This window comes from Heterodontus francisci, chromosome 9 (assembly GCF_036365525.1).
Source record: "Heterodontus francisci isolate sHetFra1 chromosome 9, sHetFra1.hap1, whole genome shotgun sequence".
NCBI classification, from domain to species: Eukaryota; Metazoa; Chordata; class Chondrichthyes; order Heterodontiformes; family Heterodontidae; genus Heterodontus; species Heterodontus francisci.
The window spans coordinates 114,216,267-114,237,713 of record NC_090379.1 but is presented as its reverse complement, the minus strand read 5'-3'; the positions used below and the strand labels follow the sequence as shown (position 1 = coordinate 114,237,713).

General features: G+C 46.1%; 1 protein-coding gene across 2 annotated transcripts in view; it reads right to left on the bottom strand.

Annotated features, from left to right (window-relative positions):
• Positions 1-4,300: 4,300 nt before the first annotated feature.
• rtf1 (RTF1 homolog, Paf1/RNA polymerase II complex component) overlaps positions 4,301-21,447 on the bottom strand; it is a 52,238-nt gene continuing 35,091 nt past the window's right edge. Inside the window, exons 13-18 of one of the 2 annotated variants that reach the window (XM_068039715.1) lie at positions 15,969-16,090; positions 13,824-13,881; positions 11,740-11,817; positions 11,249-11,347; positions 7,312-7,432; positions 4,301-6,039 (exon numbers count right to left, since the gene is read on the bottom strand). In XM_068039715.1, coding sequence (XP_067895816.1) covers positions 5,933-6,039; positions 7,312-7,432; positions 11,249-11,347; positions 11,740-11,817; positions 13,824-13,881; positions 15,969-16,090 — 585 coding nt within the window. In that variant the 3' untranslated portion in view covers positions 4,301-5,932. The remainder of the gene's footprint in view (positions 6,040-7,311; positions 7,433-11,248; positions 11,348-11,739; positions 11,818-13,823; positions 13,882-15,968; positions 16,091-21,447) is intronic. The other variant, XM_068039716.1, reaches the window with a different exon arrangement.

The following is a 21,447-nucleotide window of genomic DNA, read 5'->3' as shown; positions in this document are numbered from 1 at the left end:
CAACTTCATTCCTCTCTCTGGCAAGAGTCTGAACCAGACTGTTTGCAACCTTGGTGTAATATTTGACCCCGAGATGAGCTTCCAACCACATGTCCGCACCATCACGAAGTCTGTCTATTTCCACCTTCGTGACACCATGCAACTCTGCCCCTGCCTCAACTCATCTGCTGCTGCTGCTGCTGCTGAAAAACTTCATCCATGCCCTTGTTGACTATCCCAACACACTCCTGGCTGACCTCGTATTCTAACCTCCATATACTTAATGTCATCTAAAACTCTTCTGCCAGTGTCTTAACTCACACCAGGTCCCATACACCAATCACTCCTGTGCTCAATGACCTACATTGGTTCCCAGGTAAGCAACATCTCAATTTTAAAGTTCTCATCTTTATTTTCCAATCCCTCTCCATTTCTGCAATCTCCACCAGAGCCACAATGCTCTGAAATCAGTGTTTTTCTAATTCTGGCCTCCTGATCATCCCCGATTTTAATCTCTCCACCACAGATGGTTGTGCCTTCAGCTGCCCAGATCCTAAACCTCTCCACCTCTTTCCTCCTTTAAGACACTCCTTAAAACCAACTACTTTGACCAAACCTTGGTCATCTGCCCTGATATTGCCTTAAGTGGCTTGATGTCATTCCTTGGTTTATAATGTTCCTGTCACCTTGGGACATTTTATTCCATGAAAGGTGTTATATAAGTTGTTGATTAACATTAGATAGAGTCAGAAACACAGGGTGTTGAGTTGTGTGAGGAAGCTGTTTAACATCAGTAGAGATAATTGTCAATAATGCAGTGCACTGCAGGGCAAGGCTTTTTGAATGGCAGAGTGTGAGAGCTGGATTAATATCTGTAAAGATAGTTGGACAGGATATTGGAGGGGATATTGAGTGACAGTGTGAGTGAGCTGATTATTAGCAGAGACACACTGCTAAAAATTGGTTAAGGCCCTTCAAGTGGTCACAGAGATTGTGATGCACTATTCACTCACGCCTAATGGAACTGCTGCAGGCAGCTCGCAAACTTCTTTCTGCCTCAGCTTCATGATTGTGGCTTGAACCATTGCTTAGCAGGGGGCCCAGGTCTGTGCAAGGGTAGCACCAATTAAAGCTATCCCACACTTCTTAAAGGGGAGGTGGCTGCAGCAGGTGCTGAAAGCTGATGAGAGAGACTCTCAGCAGGAGAAACTGGATCAATGGAGTAGCAGGCCAAAGAGAGGTGTCTCCCAGGTTTTCCGATGCAGCACTGGAGGCCTTAGTGGAAGAGGTGGAGAGAGGGCTTCTTTCCACATGTGGTCAGAGACCCTCCAGACACACACAGTGAAGGCAGTGGGAGAAGATAGCTACGGAGGTCAATGTCAGGAGTCTGGCCCTGGAGACATTGTCAGTAAAAGTTCAATGACCTCTCGAGCGGTCAAGGCCAGCAAAAGTATCTTCAAATGTAATTTCCTACCAACCACACCAGCAACCTCAAGCCCTGCTCAATACACCATTAACGATCTTTAGCAGGACTCATGCCGAACATTCATATTTCCACCTAATCCTCACACACCTCCACTGCTGCAAGCCTCACACCCACAACTTGAAGCTTCCACTTACTTCCAGCTTAAGTATGACAGGCACATTAGCCAAACTCATTGCAACACACTCACTGGCACCCTTTCCTCTCTCACAGGACAAACTGGCACCTAATAGGGGGCAGCAATGAACAGGTGGGCACAGGCATGGCAGCATATCCTCACCCCCTTGGAGGAGGTGGACTGGAGAACTGCAAATGTTACACCTTTGTTCAAAAAAAGGTGCAAAGGTAAACCCAGCAACTACAGACCAGTCTGTTTAATCTCCATTGTGGGAAAGCTTTTAGAAACTACAATCCAGGGCAAAATTAACAAATCACTTGGACAAATGTGGATTAATTAAGGAAAGCCAGCACAGATTTGTTAAAGGCAAATCGTATTTACCTAACTTGATTGAGTTTTTTGATGAGGTCACAGGGAAGGTTGATGAGGGTAATACAGTTGATATGGTGTATACAGACTTCCAAAAGGCGTGAGATAAAGTGCTACATAACAAGCTTGTCAGCAAAGCCAATGGAATAAAAGGGAAAGTGGCAGCATGGATATGACGTTGGCCGAGCGGAATAGTGGTGAATGGATGTTTTTCGGATTGGGGAAGGTCTATCGAGAGGTTCCCCAGGGTCACCACTAGGACCACTGCTTTTCTTTATCTATGTTAATGACCAAGACTTGGGTGTACAGGGCACAGTTTCAAAATTTGCAGACGACACAAAACTTGGAAGTATTGTGAACGGTGAGGAGGATAGTGATAGCCTTTGAGAAGACAAATAGGCTGGTAGAATGGGAAGACACATGGCAGATGAATTTTAATGCAGAAGTGAGACACCCTGAAAGCCCCTTTGAGCACTGCTATGATGGCAGCAGTCTGAGCCTGCAGGACAACAAGCTGAGATTTCATGACGTCAGTCAGAGTTTATACTCCAGCAACCAGACGTTGGGTGGCTTCTGCTGCACTGAAAGCTGATACATCAGTTCTATTGAACGCACATCCTGTGCCATGTGGGAACTCAAGGATGCTTCTCGCGTACTGGACAACCACAAGTGCGGGAAGTGTTAATCAGCTGGAGGAGCTCGAGCTCCAGGCTTGAACTTGTGTGATGAGCCCCAATATGGTCATTGCAAATGTCACCAAATCAAAATTAGTAAAAATCGACAAATCCAGACGAGATACGACAGAGGAGCCAAGCCTGAGCGGCTGCTGCAGTTGATGATCGTAGACATATAGGAAACTGGGACAGAAACCTGTATGGAGCTCAGCACCAATTTCCAGTTGGTGCAATCATAGCATTGATGAGCAACGTGGGCTGTGCAGCAGACAGCTCAGTTGGGATTACTAACAGGACCAAGATCACATCTAACCCTCTCAGCTTGCCACTCTTTGCAACTGTCTGCAGGACTGGTCAAGACCATGCAGTTCAGAGAGCATGTGCTGTTGAAGTCTAGACAGGTGAACTGGAGCAAAGGGATCTGGGAATACAATACGCAAATCACAAAGTAGAGACAGGAGTTAATAAGGCCATTAAAAAGCAAACCAAGCATTAGGGATCATTTCTAGAGGGGTAGAACTGAAAAGCAGAAGTTATGTTGAATTTGTTTGGAACCCTGTGCACAATTCTGGCTTCTATATTACAGGAAGGATTTAGAGGCACTGCAGAGTGGAAAAAAAATTCACAAGAACGATACCAGAACTGAGGACATACTGATCAGGAAAAATTGAACAGGCTGGGGCTCTCTTTTCCAGAAAAGAGAAAGCTGAGGGGTGACCAGACAGAGGTCTATAAATTATGAAAAGGTTTAATAGGTGTGGAGAAAATGTTTCCACTTATGGGGAGATCAAAACTAGGGGCCATAAATATAAGGTAGCTCCTAATAAGTCTAATAGGGAATTCAGGAGAAATTTCTTTACCAACAGTGTGGTTAGAACATGGAACTCGCTACCACATGGAGTAGTTGAAGGGATGTTAGACAAGTACAGAAGGGAGAAAAATATACAGATAAAAGTTAGGTGAGCAGGGATGGGAAGGAAGCTTGTGGGGAGCCTAAACACTCGCATGGAGCAGTTAGGATGAATGTCCTGTTTGTGTTGTAGCCATAATATAATTCTTTTTATGATAGTGTAGTGGTTATTGTTGCAGGGCTAGTAATTCTCAAATTCAAACACCACCATAGAAGCTTGAGATTTTGAATCCAGTTTAAAACATACATATGAACATACGAATTAGGAGCAGGAGTAGACCACTCAGCCCCTCAAGCTTGCTGGACTTAAAAAGTCACTATTATAAGTGATCATGAAGCTGTTGGGCTTTTGTAAAAACTCCAACTGGTTTAGTAACATTCCTTCAGGGAAGGAAACCTGCTGTCCTTACCTGGTTTCACGTATATGTGACTCCAGTACCTCACCAATGTTGCTGACTCTTAACTGCCCCTTAAGTGGCCTAGCGAGCCACTTAATTGTAGCAAAAACAGCCACCAACAGTTCAAGGAGGTGGTCCACCACCTCCTGTGGAGAACTAGGGATAGGCAATGAACACCAGCCTTGCCAATGACGCCCACATCCCCAGCACGAATAAAGGGGAAAAACAGTTCTATTTGAGGACCCATATCAGAAACAAAAGTTCACTGGCATCTTTTTCTTTCAAAAAAAGACGCATGCATTTTCTAATGAGGCTAAAATTAGAACTGAACACTGAACAGAGACTGGATTAAAAATGCCCAGCCAGATGGTGGATTAGCACTTTATTAACAACACTACCATGTAGTGGCAGGAATACAGTACTACAAGAGTACATTGTTTTCAGTATCATATATCTTGCTGTTTGTTAAATTGACTCGGAGCACATTCACAATACAACTGCCCTGCCGACATTTGAAGCGACCACGCTCCACTCTCGACTGAAATTACTGCCCAGTACAGAGTACATCTTGCTGGTTTAATCTGGGAATGCCTGCAGCCGACCGCAGACCATCCCTCCCCACCCCCATTCAAAACACAAATCAAGCCAACAATTTAACCAGTGCCTGGGCGACTGGGCTGGGCAGACACAGGTCAATGTAGCTCCAGTCTCTTGGGATTTAAATACAAACAAGGGGAGATTCGTTGCAGACCTAAACACAGTAAACTCTGATGGAAACACAGTGGATAATTTGAAGGAGGAAAAACAGATTATTCAGGGCGGACATGACCATGCTCATTCCAGCTGCAACACTCACCTGGGTTTCTCTTTCAGATGCTGACAGATCAACCACACTCAGTTTTCTGCTTCCCAGGTATTGCTTGTATTACTTTTTTTTAAAATAAGGACTGGAAGTGAATAGAAATCCCATCTGGTTTAAGCAGCCAGGTGGCGTAGGGTTTGATTCTTGGGGGTGTCTTAATTACATAAAGGAGATATTTACAGGGCTCAAGTGATACAGTACTAGCCCTGTGAGCGGCAACGGACTCCAGTTTCCTAAATTACTGCCACAGGGACTGGGCAGAAGCATACTCTTGGCCAAAGTGAGTCTGAGTAACGGTGTGTCTGTCTGAAATCATGAGGCATGGCAAAGGCAGCTGACACTTCAATGAGAAGCAGGGCCCAGGGCTGGCTTGACTTGTTTAACCAAGTCCCTCAATGCAACAGAAGCTGCACCACTGGCTGCTGCCTGGAGTCCCCAACTGCCATGTGACCAACACCTTATCTACAGAATAGACACACCGACGCATGGAGACTCCTGAAAGAAAACTGACAGCTCGCAGGGTCTGGGGGGGGGGGGGGGGGGGGGAGGAGAGGGGGTTTACTTGGCGACGGGAATCCAACACTGAAACTGGGAGGAAAACAATTACTTACCATCATTTACAGTGGCCAACAGGCCACATACACTAAACAACCTAGCAGCCAGAACAGATGTGGCAGGGTGGTGCTCTTTATCCAGCTGTTCATTACTGCAGCTGGTCACCAGATGTTGTCTTCTGCTAGGCACTTAAAACTATCGTGTACATGTACAAAACACAGTAGAAAAAAAGGTTTCCTGTATACAAGATGTTCTAGTGGGAGAACGCTGCTTCAAACTGAGCTCGCCAAATGCACAAATCAAACCATCCCCTCAGACATTCCCCGTTTGAGATTAAAAGACCGTAGACCTACTGAGTGGGATCACTTTGCAGCCAAGCACTAAAGAATGACAGAAAGCAGCACTCAACTTACTTTTACTAAAGGAAAAAAAAATAAAAATCACCAGGAGTTTTTTTTTATACAATGGCTGTCCTGCCTGAACAGAGAGTTGGGCAGCCGGGCTCAGTCTTTCAATGTCCGCTTGCTGCACTCATCTGCTACCAGTGACACATGCAAAGAATCGCAGCAGCTGTCTGGCCACGTTCAGATCAGCCCCCGGCGCTTCTTGTAGTCCTCCAGATTTAGGGATCGCCTTGGGGTTCCATCTTTAACGGACGGAGTCTTCGAGCTCACCGACAACGACTTAGATTCTACACCAAGATAGAAAGGAAAGACAGTCACTAAACAACTTGTATTCACATAGTGTCTTTATGCTAGTAAAACATCCCAAGGCACTTCACAGCAGAGGTACTGAGCCTCAATAGCTTTGTCAAAGAGGCATATTTTAAGAAACATCTTAAGGAAGCAGAGAAAGGTAGAGGGGTTTGGGAGGGAATTCCAGAGCTTAGGACCTACACAGCTGAAGATACGGCTGCCAATGGTGGAGCCCCAAAAGAAAATTTTAAAATTCAAGGATGCTGAAGAGGCTAGAATTAGTGGGGCACAGAGATCTCGGAGGGTTGTAGGGCTGGAGGAGGTTACAGAGATCAGAAGGGGCAAAGCCATGAAGGGATTTGAAACAAGGAGAATTTTAAAATTGAAGGATTGGCAGACTGAGGGCCAATGTAAGTCAGTCAGCACAGAGGTGATGGGTAAACAGGACTTAAGCAGTTTGATCAAGCAGACCTTCAGTTTAGCATGTCAATTTCATGCTCATCAAGATGGGTGTGGGAAATAGGATACTACCCACTGCAAGGGTCCAGTGTCACCATCACACTCACAGGTACAGCATGGGTTAAATCCAGAGCAAAGCTCCAGCTACACAGTCTCAAATACTCAGAACAGCTACAGCACAGGTCAGATAGAGGGTAAAGCTCTCTCTAAATTGCTCCAAACTCTCCCAGGATAGATACAGCATGGGTTAGATAAAACTTCTTCTACACCGTCCCATCAAACACTCCCAAGGGCAAGTCACGGGTTAGCTACAGAGTAAAGCTCCTTCTATACTGTACCATTAAGCACTCGCAGGACAGCTATGAGCAATCACTCTTGTTACCTTGACTACCCCAGAGGTATGGTAGTGTAATGTTTATGTAACTGGTCTAGTAATGCAGAGGCCTGGGCTAAAACCAGAAAGTACAAGTTCAAATTCCACCATAGTAATGAGAATTCAAATGCAGCTTTGTCAAACGGTCAATGATAATACTCTAACTTCCAAGTCAGAAGGTTCTTGAGTGCATCATCTACAAGAGAAGTAGAGGGAGCGCTATTGGTGGAGGCTTTCAGATGTGATGTTAAACTGAGTCCCATCTGCCCTCACAGGTGCATTTAAAGGATCCCATGCAGTATGATAACACAAAGTAATGGGGCTCCCAGGTGAAAGGAAGCCCACTCAGATGGATTGGAGACATTTTCATTTGAACATTTGGCAATCGGTTAAAACTGGTCACACAGCCCCATGTACAAGTCTCTCAGGGACTCACCTGCATTGGGCACTTGCAGATCGATCTTGATGTCGAAGTCATGCGCTTTGAAAAGGTCCTCAGAGAGGTCGGAATTGGATTTATTATTACTGTCCTCCTTCTTACTGCCTCCCTGGTCCTGCTAACAGGAACACACACCAATTACTAGACATAAAAGTCCAGGGTCCATCTAGTGTACCTTCTACCATTCTGGTAGTAACATGATGCAACAATTTTCAGTTGTTGACGGATCATTGTAATCAATGTCTATCAATGAGTCTACAACAGACCAAAACGTGGAGAGCTTTGGGAACCTTAGGCCCAAAGTCATCTGTTCCTCCCAAACATGCAACACTCACCACATCATGTTTCAAATTACTCAGACATTAGATCCCAAAATGTTATCACAACTGCATCCCAAAACCTACTCCTGTGGATCTCGGTTCTCCCCATCCCCTTCCAAAAGGGATGCCTCTTCCTGGGTACACTTCACACAATTACTTCCATAAATACTGTAAGCCACCATTGATGGAACAGCTCCCAAAGAACGTTTAGGCAAGAGTACCAATGACAGAAATATCTCCTTAGAATAATCAGCTTGCAATTTTAAGAACATAGAACATACAATACAGTACAGTCCCTTCGGCCCACGATGTTGTGCCGAACCTTTAACCTACTCTAAGATCAAACTAACTACCTACCCTTCATTCTACTATCATCCATGTACCTATCCAAGAGTCGCTTAAATGTCCCTAATGAATCTGCTTCTACTACCACCGCTGGCAGTGCATACCACACACCCACCACTCTCTGTGTAAAGAACCTACCTCTGACATCTCCCCGAAACCTTCCTCCAATCACCTTAAAATTATGCCCCCTGGTGATAGCCCTTTCCACCCTGGGAAAAAGTCTCTGGCTATCCTCTCTATCTATGCCTCTCATCATCTTGTACCCGTCTATCAAGTCACCTCTCATCCTTCTTCGCTCCAATGAGAAAAGCCCTAGCTCCCTCAACCTTTCTTCGTAGGACATGCCCTCCAGTCCAGGCAGCATCCTGGTAAATCTCCTCTGCACCCTCTCTAAAGCTTCCACATCCTTCCTATAATGAGGCGACCAGAACTGAACACAATATTCCAAGTGTGGTCAAACCAGGGCCTTGTAGAGCTGCAGCATAACCTTGCGGTTCTTAAACTCAATCCCCCCGTTAATGAAAGCCAACACACCATACGCCATCTTAACAACCCTATCAACTTGGGTGGCAACTTTGAGCGATCTATGGACGTGGACCCCAAGATCCCTCTGTTCCTCCACACTACCAAGAATCCTGTCTTTAAGCCTGTATTCCGCATTCAAATTCGACCTTCCAAAATGAATCACTTCACACTTTTCCAGGTTGAGCTCCATCTGCCACTTCTCAGCCCAGCTCTGCATCCTGTCAATGTCCCGTTGCAACCTACAACTGCCTTCCACACTATCCACAACTCCAGCAACCTTCGTGTCATCGGCAAACTTGCTAACCCAGCCTTCCAGTTCCGCATCCAAGTCATTTATAAAAATCACAAAGAGCAGAGGTCCCAGAACAGATCCTTGTGGAACACCACTGGTCACCGAGCTCCATGCTGAATACTTTCCATCTACTACCACCCTCTGACTTCTATGGGCCAGCCAATTTTGTATCCAGACAGCCAACTTTCCCTGAATCCCATGCCTCCTTACTTTCTGAATGAGCCTACCATGGGGAACCTTATCAAACGCCTTGCTAAAATCCATATACACCACATCCACTGCTCTTCCTTCATCAATGTGTTTTGTCACATCTTCAAAGAATTCAATAAGGCTTGTGAGGCATGACCTGTCCCTTACAAAGCCATGCTGACCGTCTCTAATCAAACCATGCTTTTCCAAATAATCATAAATCCTGTCTCTCAGAATCCTCTCCAATAATTTGCCCACTACCGACGTAAGACTGACTGGTCTATAATTCAGAGGGTTATCCCTATTCCCTTTCTTGAACAAGGGAACAACATTTGCCACCCTCCAATCATCTGGTACTACTCCAGTGGACAGTGAAGACGCAAAGATCATCGCCAAAGGTGCGGCAATCTCTTCCCTCACTTCCCGTAATATCCTTGGGTATATCCCATCTGGCCCCGGGGACTTATCTGTCCTCATATCATTCAAGATTTCCAGCACATCCTCCCTCTTAACCTGAACCTGTTCGAGCATATCAGCTTGTTCCACGCTGTCCTCACAAACGACCAGGTCCCTCTCACTAGTGAATACTGAAGCAAAGTATTCATTTAGGACCTCCCCTACCTCCTCCAACTCCAGGCACAAGTTCCCTCCACTATCCCTGATCGGCCCTACCCTCACTCTGGCCATCCTCTTGTTCCTCACATAAGTGTAGAACGCCTTGGGATTTTCCTTAATCCTACCCGTCAAGACTTTTTCACGTCCCCTTCTAGCTCTCCTAAGTCCATTCTTCAGTTCCTTCCTGGCTACCTTGTAACCCTCTAGAGCCCTGTCTGATCCTTGCTTCCTCAACCTTAAGTAAGCTTCCTTCTTCCTCTTGACTAGCTGTTCCACATCTCGTCATCCAAGGTTCCTTCACCCTACCATCCCTTCCTTGCCTCATCGGGACAAACCTATCCAGCAGTCGCAGCAAGTGCTCCCTAAACAACCTCCACATTTCTGTCGTGCATTTCCCTGAGAACATCTGTTCCCAATTTATGCTCCCCAGTTCCTGCCTAATAGCATTGTAATCCCCCCTCCCCCAATTAAATATTTTCCCATCCCGTCTGCTCCTGTCCCTCTCCATGACTATAGTAAAGGTCAGGGAGTTGTGGTCACTATCACCGAAATGCTCTCCCACCGATAGATCTGCCACCTGCCCTGGTTCGTTGCCAAGCACCAAGTCCAACATGGTCTCCCCTCTAGTCGGCCTATCTACATATTGAGTCAGGAAACCTTCCTGGACACACCTGACAAAATCTGCTCCATCCAAATTATTTGCACTAAGGAGGTTCCAATCAATATTAGGGAAGTTGAAGTCACCCATGACAGCAACCCTGTTACTTCTGCACCTTTCCAAAATCTGCCTCCCAATCTGTTCCTCCATGTCTCTGTTGCTATTGAGGGGTCTATAGAAAACTCCCAAAGTGACTGCTCCTTTCCTGTTTGACTTCCACCCATAATGACTCAGTAGACAAACCCTCCTCGACGACCTCCCTTTCTGCAGCTGTGATACTATCCCTGATTAGCAATGCCACTCCCCCACCTCCCTCCCTATTCCTTTTGAAACATCTAAACCCCGGAACATCCAACATCCATTCCTGCCCCTGTGATATCCATGTCTCCGTAATGGCCACAACATCGTAGCTCCAAGTACTGATCCATGCTCTAAGTTCATCACCCTTATTCCTGACACTTCTTGCGTTAAAATAGACACACTTCAACCCATCATACTGGCTGCAACTTTGCCCTGTCAACTGTCTAACCTTCCTCACAGACTCTCTGCACTCGGTATCTGTTCAACATCTACCCCATCCACTGATCCGTAGCTCCGGTTCCCATCCCCCTGCCAAACTAGTTTAAACCCTCCCGAAGAGCTCTAGCAAACCTCCCGCCCAGGAGGAGATACAACTTACTGTTACAAAACCAGGTGACTGACTGACAACAGAATGGGCTGCCGTACTCCCTTAGAGACAAACACACCACTGACAGGAGCTGGTAATGGAGAGAAAGACAGAACTAAAGGTACACTAAGGGAATCACAGGATATGGGGGATAGGGCAGGAACATGAAATTAAGGTAGATGATCAGCCATGATTTCACTGAACTGTGGAGCAGGCTCAAGGGGCCAAATGGGTCACTCAGGCCCTTACTTCTTATATTCTTATGTTTTAAAGGCCCGAAGGATCACCCAACAATAGTGCACGGCAACACATTTCCTTCTTACCGGTTTGTTTAATTCCAGTGGCAGCTCTGTCTGTGATCCGGACCCGTACTTTGCATTCAGATGAGCAATGATCGCAGCCTGGACAGCAGGATCCCGGGACTGAGGAAACATAAGTAGCATCACAAACCCACCGCCACAAACCCGTGCCCCCGGCACGGAGGCACTGCCGCAAAACCACCCCCCCACCCCCCAACACCGAGGCACCGCCGCAAACCCACGCCACTCAGGGATCATAAGCCCTCCTTGCCCAGAGAGCATTACTAGATTAGCAATCCAGAGGCCTGGACTAATGATTGAGAAATTAGTTCAAATCCCACCATGGCAGCTAAGGAATTTAAAATTAAATAAATAAATCTGGAATAAAAAGCTATATCAGTAACCATGAAACTACTGGATTGTCGTAAAATGCAACCTCATTTACAGCACTGCAAAACTGCACAATGACAGCATTGTAAATCGTGACCGCTGACAGCATCACAGGAAGACCTTACATTGGAGACGATGGTGGGTTGACACTGGCGCCTAGTAAAGGGGTCCATCTGCTTGGTTCTTTCACTCTGGACCTCAGCCTGCAGAGGAGGAGAGATTACAATAAAAGTAAGAGTCGTACTGCCCTCCATTAAACAGTCACCACCTCATTTCAAAAGCAATTCCCCATCCCCCCACCCCCAAAATGGATTCTACAACGCCAAACATCAAGAAATTTGTAAAGTGCGTGTCAAGAACACCTCTGCACAGCACCAAGTCATTGGGAAGAATGCTCACTGGAACCTCAGTCAATGAGGCAAAGTACTCCAAGAACTCAGCCTTGGGCATTCGGAGTCCTCCTTCATCACTCTGCTACTGCCCAAATCCTACACAACACCAGGTTCCTCCCACACACCCATCACCCCTGTCATTGCTGACCTACATTGGTTCCTGATTCCCCAACTCCTCAGATTTAGTACGCATCCTCATGAGAAAACTCCCCATAGCCTCTCCCCTTTATCTCTTTAACCTCTTCAGCCCTATGATCCCTCCAGCTCTCAAACTGGAAACGGTAGCATAGTGGTAATGTTACTGGACATTAATCCGGAAGCCTGGCCTAATGCTTTGGAGTCACGAGTTCAAATCCCACCACAACAACTGGTGGAATTTAAATTCAATAAATTAATAAATCTGGAATAAAAAGCTAACTTCAGTAACAACCAGACTGTCATAAAAAAACCATCACTAATGTGCTTCAGGGAAGGAAATTTGCTGTCCTTATCCAGTCTGGCCTACATAAGACTCCAGCCCCACAATAATGCGACTGATGCTTAACTGCCCTCTGAAATGGCCCAGCAAGTCGCTCAGTTTATAAAACCTCCATAGAAAAGTCGAAGTAGAATAAAACCGGACGGACCACCCAGCATCCACCTAGGCACCAGAAACAACAAAGGCACACCCTGCCCAGTCAACCCTGCAAAGCACTCCCCATTATCAGGGGGCTTGTGCCAAAAATGGGACAGCTGTTCCAGAGAGGAGTCATGCAACAGCCTGAAACAGTCCTACTCACCGAATCATACATAACAGCCAATATCCCAGACTCCTCCATCATCACCTCTGGGTATGACTTGTCCCACCGGGAGAACACACCCACCAGAGGTGGCAGCACAATGGTATAGAGTGGGGAGGGACTGGCCCTGGAAGTCTTCAACATTGACTCCAGATCCGATGAAGTCTCATGGTGTCAGGTCAAATATGGGCAAGGAAGCCTCCTGATTACCACCTACCTCCCTCAACTGATGAATCATTAATCCTCCATGTTGAACACCACTTGGAAGAAGCACTGAAGGTAGCGAGGGCACAGAATGTACTCTGGGTGGGGGCTTCAACGCTCATCACCAAAAGCCACCTCAGTCGCATCGCTACTGACTGAGCTGGCCAGATCCTGAAGGACATAGCTGACAGACTGGGTCTGCAGTAGGTGGCAAGAACCAACAAAAAGGAAAAACCTACCTGACCAAAGGTTTAGCTGCTGACCATCCCTCAGTTCTCTATGCTAGGGTACTGACCAGTCACAAGTCCAATGAAACTACTATGCCCTCCTAGGTATGACTCCTGGGCTCACATGAATTAAGCCATTCCAGCTTATTATGTGTGAATGTTTACTAGAGTGTCTTAGTGAACCCCCACTATCTCAAGCTGATGTGTTACAGCGGGATTCAATTTCTATGCAAAATTTACTTAACCCAGCCCTTCCCAATTTTCACTCCTCCTCTGCTGAAAGTGATAACTGTTGCTGGGGTATAGGTACCTGGGGTAGTCATTGCCCTTTGGTACCTCAATCAAGTAGCCATCCTTCACAGCCGAGTCCAAATAACAAGCCTTTGACTATGAAGGATATTATAGCATGTCATTGGAAAGTGGTCAGGAGGAACAACCCAGGGTAATTTTCTCACCGCAACCCAGTGGCATTTAGGCCAACTTGAGCCCATAAGAAATCAGCTATCTCAGCACATAGTGGGGATTGAACCAGAGATTGTCTTGTCTTCAATGCATCTCAACTGAACGCTTTCGAATCAGTAGCAAATAGTTACACAACAGCACTTACCAGCAAAGCCTTCTCAGACTCTACAATATTCCACTCTCTGTTCCTCTGGTTTATGTAGCTAGGAGAAAAGATCAGAGACATTGTAAAACAAATCAATACTTGTCTCTTCTGTAAGCTGCGCAGTCAAGGCCGGTTACAAATTCTGGTTGGAATGAAGGATGGTTTTGCCACCAGGTGCAAGCTTATCTGGACCCAGCAACCTAAACCCGTGGCGTCTCAGGCTTTGCACATCACCACTTGGCCTGCAGAACAGGTTCAGGCATCTGCCAATCATGAGAAGACAGCATCCTGTTCTGGACCTTCTCTAAAGCATAAGATCATAAGAAATAGGAGGTGGCCATTTGGCCCCTTGAGCTTGCTCCGCCATTCAAGAAGATCATAGGTGATCTGATGCGACCTTAACACCACTTTAACCAGAGGAGGCACTTTTAATGTCCTGTAAACGCATACCCGCAAATCCCTCCGCTCTTCTACATCACCAAGTCTATTGTTCACAGTATAATTATGGTTTTCCCAACCCAACGCATTACCTCACACTTACTAACAATGAGGTTCAAAGGATGAGGAAATAAAAATATGAAGACAGTCTTGAAAAAGAAAAATGTGACATCAAAGAAATGGCTGAACGCACCGGATACAGCAAAGGCTATGGGCCCTGACAACATCCTAGCAGTAGTGAAGATTTGTGCTCCCTAGCCAAGCTGTTCCAGTACAGCTACAACACTGGAATCTGCAACCCACTTGATTGGCACCCCATCCACCACCTTTAACATTCACTCCCTCCACCACTGACGCACAGTGGCAGCAGTGTGTACCAACTACTTGGACAAAACTGACAGCAATTTAAGCAGAGCTGGTTGGAGCACAGAAACATCTCTGCATTACAAACTGAGGTGCTGGGAGATGCAAAAGAACCAGGGCGGGGGATGAGAATTTTTTTAAAAATATAAACACAGCAAGCTGTGATTTGGAATACATTGCCTGAAAGGGTAGTGGAAACAGATTCAATAGTAACTTTCAGAAGTGAATTGCAGAACTACTTGAAAAGGAAACTTTGCAGGACTATGGGGAAAGAGCAGTGGAACTAACCGTATAGTTTTTTTTTTAAACAGTGCCAATACAGGCATGATGGGCCGAATGGCCTCCTGCACTACAAGATTCTAGATAAAACTGTGATACAACAGCACCACCACTGGGTGGGAGAGTGTAATCAGTGTGACCCATTTACATAGACAGTTCCATTATAAATGTGCACAGGGATTTATAATATGGGAGAAAATGGGCACAAGAGTGTAGACTATTCATCAAAACCAATGCATCCTTGACACTTACACATTCTCCTTTCATCGTGAATACATTGACTGATGCTGGGGTATGGTTTCATGGGTCTTGCTCACACACCAGTACCCGAGGCAGCAACTGCTGACGGGTTAAACGGGGGACGAGGGTATCACAGCCAAACCCCATACTGTCCTTATCTGATGTCTACACGCAGACTTCCCAGTAGGGTCCACTAGATAGTTATCAGGACTGAGAACATTGACTGACTCATCCTTTCTGTAACCTAGCATGGAGATCAGCTAACTCAGCACAGGTGAGGGAAGCAACCAAGGCCCTACTTGTTCTGTATGTCTCAGCTCTTCACAGTGTTTGGGTCCAGGCCTCCCATTCTATTTCTAAATAACTTCCTCCCGGTACAGCCAGTATTGCAGTTTAGGTGTCAACTGTGGCTCAGTGGGCAGCACTCTCCCCGCTGAGTTTGAAGGTTGTGATTCAAGTCCCAATCCAGAGGCTTGAGCACATAATCCAGGCTGACACTCCAGAGCAGTAACAGAGTGAGTGCTGCACTGTCAAAAGTGATGTCATTCAATGAGATGTTAAACCAAGACCCTGTCTGTCTTCTCAGGTGGATGCAAGCGATCACATGACATTGTTTGAAGAGGAACAAGAGTGTTCTTCGAGCGTCCTGGCCAGCATTTGTCCCTCAACCAACATAAACATATTATCTGGTCATTTATTTAATTTGTATTTGTGGAAGCTTGCTGTGTGCAAATTGGCTGCCATATCTCCTACATTACAAATGCACACTTTAGGATATCCTGAGGTACTGAAAGGCTCTACATAAATGCAAATTTCTTTCTTTACCTGATGGCAGAGATGTTTTTGGTGCGAAGTCTATCCAGGGCCTCTGCCCGTTCTTCTAGTTCATTCAGCTGTTCCTGGATTTGTCGTGCTTTATCTGGCTCACCTGCTTCTTCTGCCATAGCCTTAAAAGGAAAGGAGGGAATGCGGTATTACTAGAGTGGAGATAATGGGTACTGGTATACTGTTACACTCAAAATTAAAGACAGACACTCACAAAGGGAGTTGTAACATGAATTGACAGTTCTGAGATAGTTTCCCTATCTAAACAACAAAGATATTCTCAGGGCAGCATCAATTGAGGAAACTAACCTGAAGACATTTCTGTGTCGCAATGTGAGGGCTGATAGCAGCGACGGCCATGAACTCTGACCTCCCCAGTGACCACAGCCACTTAGGAGCAGGAGTAGGCCATTCGATCCAGTGAGCCTGCTCTGCCATTCAACTAGATCATGGTTGATCATCTACCTCAATGCCATTTTCCCACACTATCCCCATATCCTTTGATATCTTTAATATCTAGAAAAATCAAGAGCCTGGCTTTAGTTCCTTCTCCCTCGCTGGGCTCCAAGATGAATTTTCTTTTTGACAAAAGGAATGCTCAGTTCCCTCTAGGGCACGCACATCCGTGGATGTACAGCAACCTGGAAGGTATTACGCAGGCCGCTCACAAGTTGTCCCCGTTTAAGATAACATACATGTGTAGCTGTGCAAAAAATTTAAAAGGTACCCCGCAATGAAATGAACAGGAACAACAACAAAAATTACAAACATATTGGTTCTCAATCAATAATTCTTTACTATTTGGCAACCCTTCCTGGGATTGAACAAGCTCCGATGGACCCCAACACTTTCTCTGCCATAGAACCATAGAAAAGTTATGGCACAGAAGGAGGCCATTCAGCCCATCATGTCAGCACTGGCTTAAAAAACAAACTACCTTCCCAATATAATCCCACCTTCCATCACCTGGTCCATAGCCTTGCAGGTTACAGCACTTTCAGGTACATGTCCAGGTACCTTTTAAATGAGTTGAGGGTTTCTGCCTCCACCACCTATCCAGGCAGTGAATTCCAGACACTCACCACCCTCATGTCCCCTCTAATCCTTCTACCAATCACCTTAAATCTGTGTGCCCACAGTAACTGACCTCTCCGCTAGGGGAAACAGGTCCTTCCTTTCTACTCTATCTTGCTGCCGTGTGCAGATCTTAATCAGTGGGAACTTTTTGCTGCACCACTGACCTGATCTTCACTTGAGCGTGACTTGAGTTCTATTGACTTTCTCTGCAACAAATGTTTGATTATTAAAATCATTGCGGATTACAAGATTTCCCCTTCAACAAAGTGGATACTGAGAAAAGGCCTCCCTTCTGAACTTGCCATAAGGAGCACAGTGTCTACAACAGGTTTTTCCCAAGGAAAGCAGTGCAACACAAATACTTTGTTAGACTCGAATAGCCCAGTCTCCTGCCCCTCGGCCTGATCTCAACGGCCCAGTCTCCTGCCCCTCGGCCTGATCTCAACGGCCCAGTCTCCGGCCCCTCGGCCTGATCTCAACAGCCCAGTCTCCTGCCCCTCGGCCTGATCTCAACGGCCCAGTCTCCTGCCCCTCGGCCTGATCTCAACAGCCCAGTCTCCTGCCCCTCAGTCTAGTTCCCAGATAGCTGAGACATCTGAACATATCAACATTGTTACATGCAAATTACAGAAAACCTGTTTTCTGCAAAATCAGAATAAAAATTTGAAAATGCCAACAAAACACAATGCAGCCAAGTTTATCTCAGACTTGATTTCCACTATTTTTCTACAGGCCCCTTTCTCTAGCCCCTCATCAACGAGACAAAGTGCTGGTTAAGGAAGAGCAGCTAACCCGGGGGCAGTGGATAGGTACTCTCAAAAGTTGGGTAGATATGTATGCTTGTAGAACATCTGCGCCAGAGGTTTAGACTCCTTAGAAATGACAAGCCACAATCTCGGGCAGAGAGTGGAAGACAGAGACAGGAGTTTAGGGTTAATAAACATCTTCGAGAAAGCCTGGCTGCGGTTCTTTGGTGGTTTTCCTGTAAGCAACAACTATTTCGAGCTTACCCAGAAATGGTGCAACAGTATTGACGAACTGTGGCACTGAACAAAGTAGTGCATAGAAAGGAAGAGCAACTCTGTCACAAACCACCTGATAAGTGGTGCAAATTGAGAGACAGAGCTTAGTTTACCAACGCAATGTCCAGGCCAAGATTTTGTGTGGAGTACCGAAGCTAATTGCCCTCACTAAGTATTTCACAGCCTGCAGCAGAAACAAACAGTTCGCCATCCACAGTGCAAGGCGGCCAGGGGCTGTCATTGTGCAAGTTTTAGTACACAAAACTACACTAGCAACGTACTCTGTCATCACAAAGACTTCACTGTCCTGCTGGAAAAGTAAATTACAACTTACATTTACACAGTGCCTTCAATGTCCTGAGGTAGTGCACAAACGGAAGTACATGGAGAACAGGAATGCAAGCCAGAGGATGAGAGATTAGGAGGGCTGATCAAACGCCAGGTCGGAAAGATGGGCTTTGAAAAGGTTTTGAATGGATGAGAGAAAAATGGAGAGGCGGAATGGTTTAGAACATAGAACAGTACAGCACAGTACAGGCCCTTCGGCCCACGATGTTGTGCCGAACCTTTAACCTACTCTAAGATCAAACTAACTACCTACCCTTCATTCTACTATCATCCATGTACCTATCCAAGAGTCGCTTAAATGTCCCTAATGAATCTGCTTCTACTACCACCACTGGCAGTGCATTCCACGCACCCACCACTCTCTGTGTAAAGAACCTCCCTCTGCCATCTCCCCGAAACCTTCCTCCAATCACCTTAAAATTATGCCCCCTCGTGATAGCCCTTTCCACCCTGGGAAAAAGTCTCTGGCTATCCACTCTATCTATGCCTCTCATCATCTTGTGTACCCCTCTATCAAGTCACCTCTCATCCTTCTTCGTTCCAATGAGAAAAGCCCTAGCACCCTCAACCTTTCTTCATAAGACATGCCCTCCAGTCCAGGCAGCATCCTGGTAAATCTCCTGTGCACCCTCTCTAAAGCTTCCACATCCTTCCTATAATGTGGCAACCAGAACTGAACACAATATTCCAAGTGTGGTCTAACCAGGGCTTTATAGAGCTGCAGCATAACCTCGCGGCTCTTAAACTCAATCCCCCTGTTAATGAAAGCCAACACACCATACGCCATCTTAACAACCCTATCAACTTGGGTGGCAACTTTGAGGGATCTATGGACGTGGACCCCAAGATCCCTCTGTTCCTCCACACTACCAAGAATCCTGTCTTTAAGCCTGTATTCCGCATTCAAATTCGACCTTCCAAAATGAATCACTTTACACTTTTCCAGGTTGAACTCTATCTGCCACTTCTCAGCCCAGCTCTGCAACCTGTCAATGTCCCGTTGCAACCTACAACTGCCTTCCACACTATCCACAACTCCAGCAACCTTCGTGTCATCGGCAAACTTGCTAACTCAGCCTTCCACTTCCTCATCCAAGTCATTTATAAAAATCACAAAGAGCAGAGGTCCCAGAACAGATCCTTGTGGAACACCATTGGTCACCGAGCTCCATGCTGAATACTTTCCATCTACTACCACCCTCTGACTTCTATGGGCCAGCCAATTTTGTATCCAGACAGCCAACTTTCCCTGAATCCCATGCCTCCTTACTTTCTGAATGAGCCTACCATGGGGAACCTTATCAAACGCCTTGCTAAAATCCATATACACCACATCCACTGCTCTTCCTTCATCAATGTGTTTTGTCACATCTTCAAAGAATTCAATAAGGCTTGTGAGGCATGACCTGCCCCTCACAAAGCCATGCTGACTGTCTCTAATCAAACTATGCTTTTCCAAATAATCAAAAATCCTGTCTCTCAGAATCCTCTCCAATAATTTGCCCACTACCGACGTAAGACTGACTGGTCTATAATTCAGAGGGTTATCCCTATTCCCTTTCTTGAACAAGGGAATAACATTTGCCACCCTCCAATCATCTGGTACTACACCAGTGGACAGTGAGGACGCAAAGATCATCGCCAAAGGCGCGGCAATCTCTTCCCTCGCTTCCCATAATATCCTTGGGTATATCCCGTCTGGCCCCGGGGACTTATCTATCCTCATGTCTTTCAAAATTTCCAGCACATCCTCCCTCTTAACCTCAACCTGTTTGAGCATATCAGCCTGTTCCACGCTGTCCTCACAAACTAGCAGGTCCCTCTCACTAGTGAATACTGAAGCAAAGTATTCATTTAGGACCTCCCCTACCTCCTCCGACTCCAGGCACAAGTTCCCTCCACTATCCCTGGTCGGCCCTACCCTCACTCTGGCCATCCTCTTGTTCATCACATAAGTATAGAATGCCTTGGGATTTTCCTTAATCCTACCCGTCAAGACTTTTTCACGTCCCCTTCTAGCTCTCCTAAGTCCATTCTTCAGTTCCTTCCTGGCTACCTTGTAACCCTCTAGAGCCCTGTCTGATCCTTGCTTCCTCAACCTTAAGTAAGCTTCCTTCTTCCTCTTGACTAGCTGTTCCACATCTCGTCATCCAAGGTTCCTTCACCCTACCATCCTTTCCTTGCCTCATCGGGACAAACCTATCCAGCAGTCGCAGCAAGTGCTCCCTAAACAACCTCCACATTTCTGTCGTGCATTTCCCTGAGAACATCTGTTCCCAATTTATGCTCCCCAGTTCCTGCCCAATAGCATTGTAATCCCCCCTCCCCCAATTAAATATTTTCCCATCCCGTCTGCTCCTGTCCCTCTCCATGACTATAGTCAACGTCAGGGAGTTGTGGTCACTATCACCGAAATGCTCTCCCACCGAGAGATCTGCCACTTGGCCTGGTTCGTTGCCAAGCACCAAGTCCAACATAGTCTCCCCTCTAGTCGGCCTATCTACATATTGAGTCAGGAAACCTTCCTGGACACACCTGATAAAAACTGCTCCTTCCAAACTATTTGCACTAAGGAGGTTCCAATCAATATTAGGGAAGTTGAAGTCACCCATGACAACAACCCTGTTACTTCTGCACCTTTCCAAAATCTGCCTCCCAATCTGTTCCTCCATATCTCTGTTGCTATTGAGGGGTCTATAGAAAACTCCCAATAAAGTGACTGCTCCTTTCCTGTTTCTGACTTCCACCCATAATGACTCAGTAGACAAACCCTCCTCGACGACCTCCCTTTCTGCAGCTGTGATACTATCCCTGATTAACAATGCCACTCCCCCACCTCTTTTACCTCCCTCCCTATTCCTTTTGAAATATCTAAACCCCGGAACATCCAACATCCATTCCTGCCCCTGTGATATCCACGTCTCTGTAATGGCCACAACATCGTAGCTCCAAGTACTGATCCATGCTCTAAGTTCATCACCCTTATTCCTGACACTTCTTGCGTTAAAATAGACACACTTCAACCCATCATA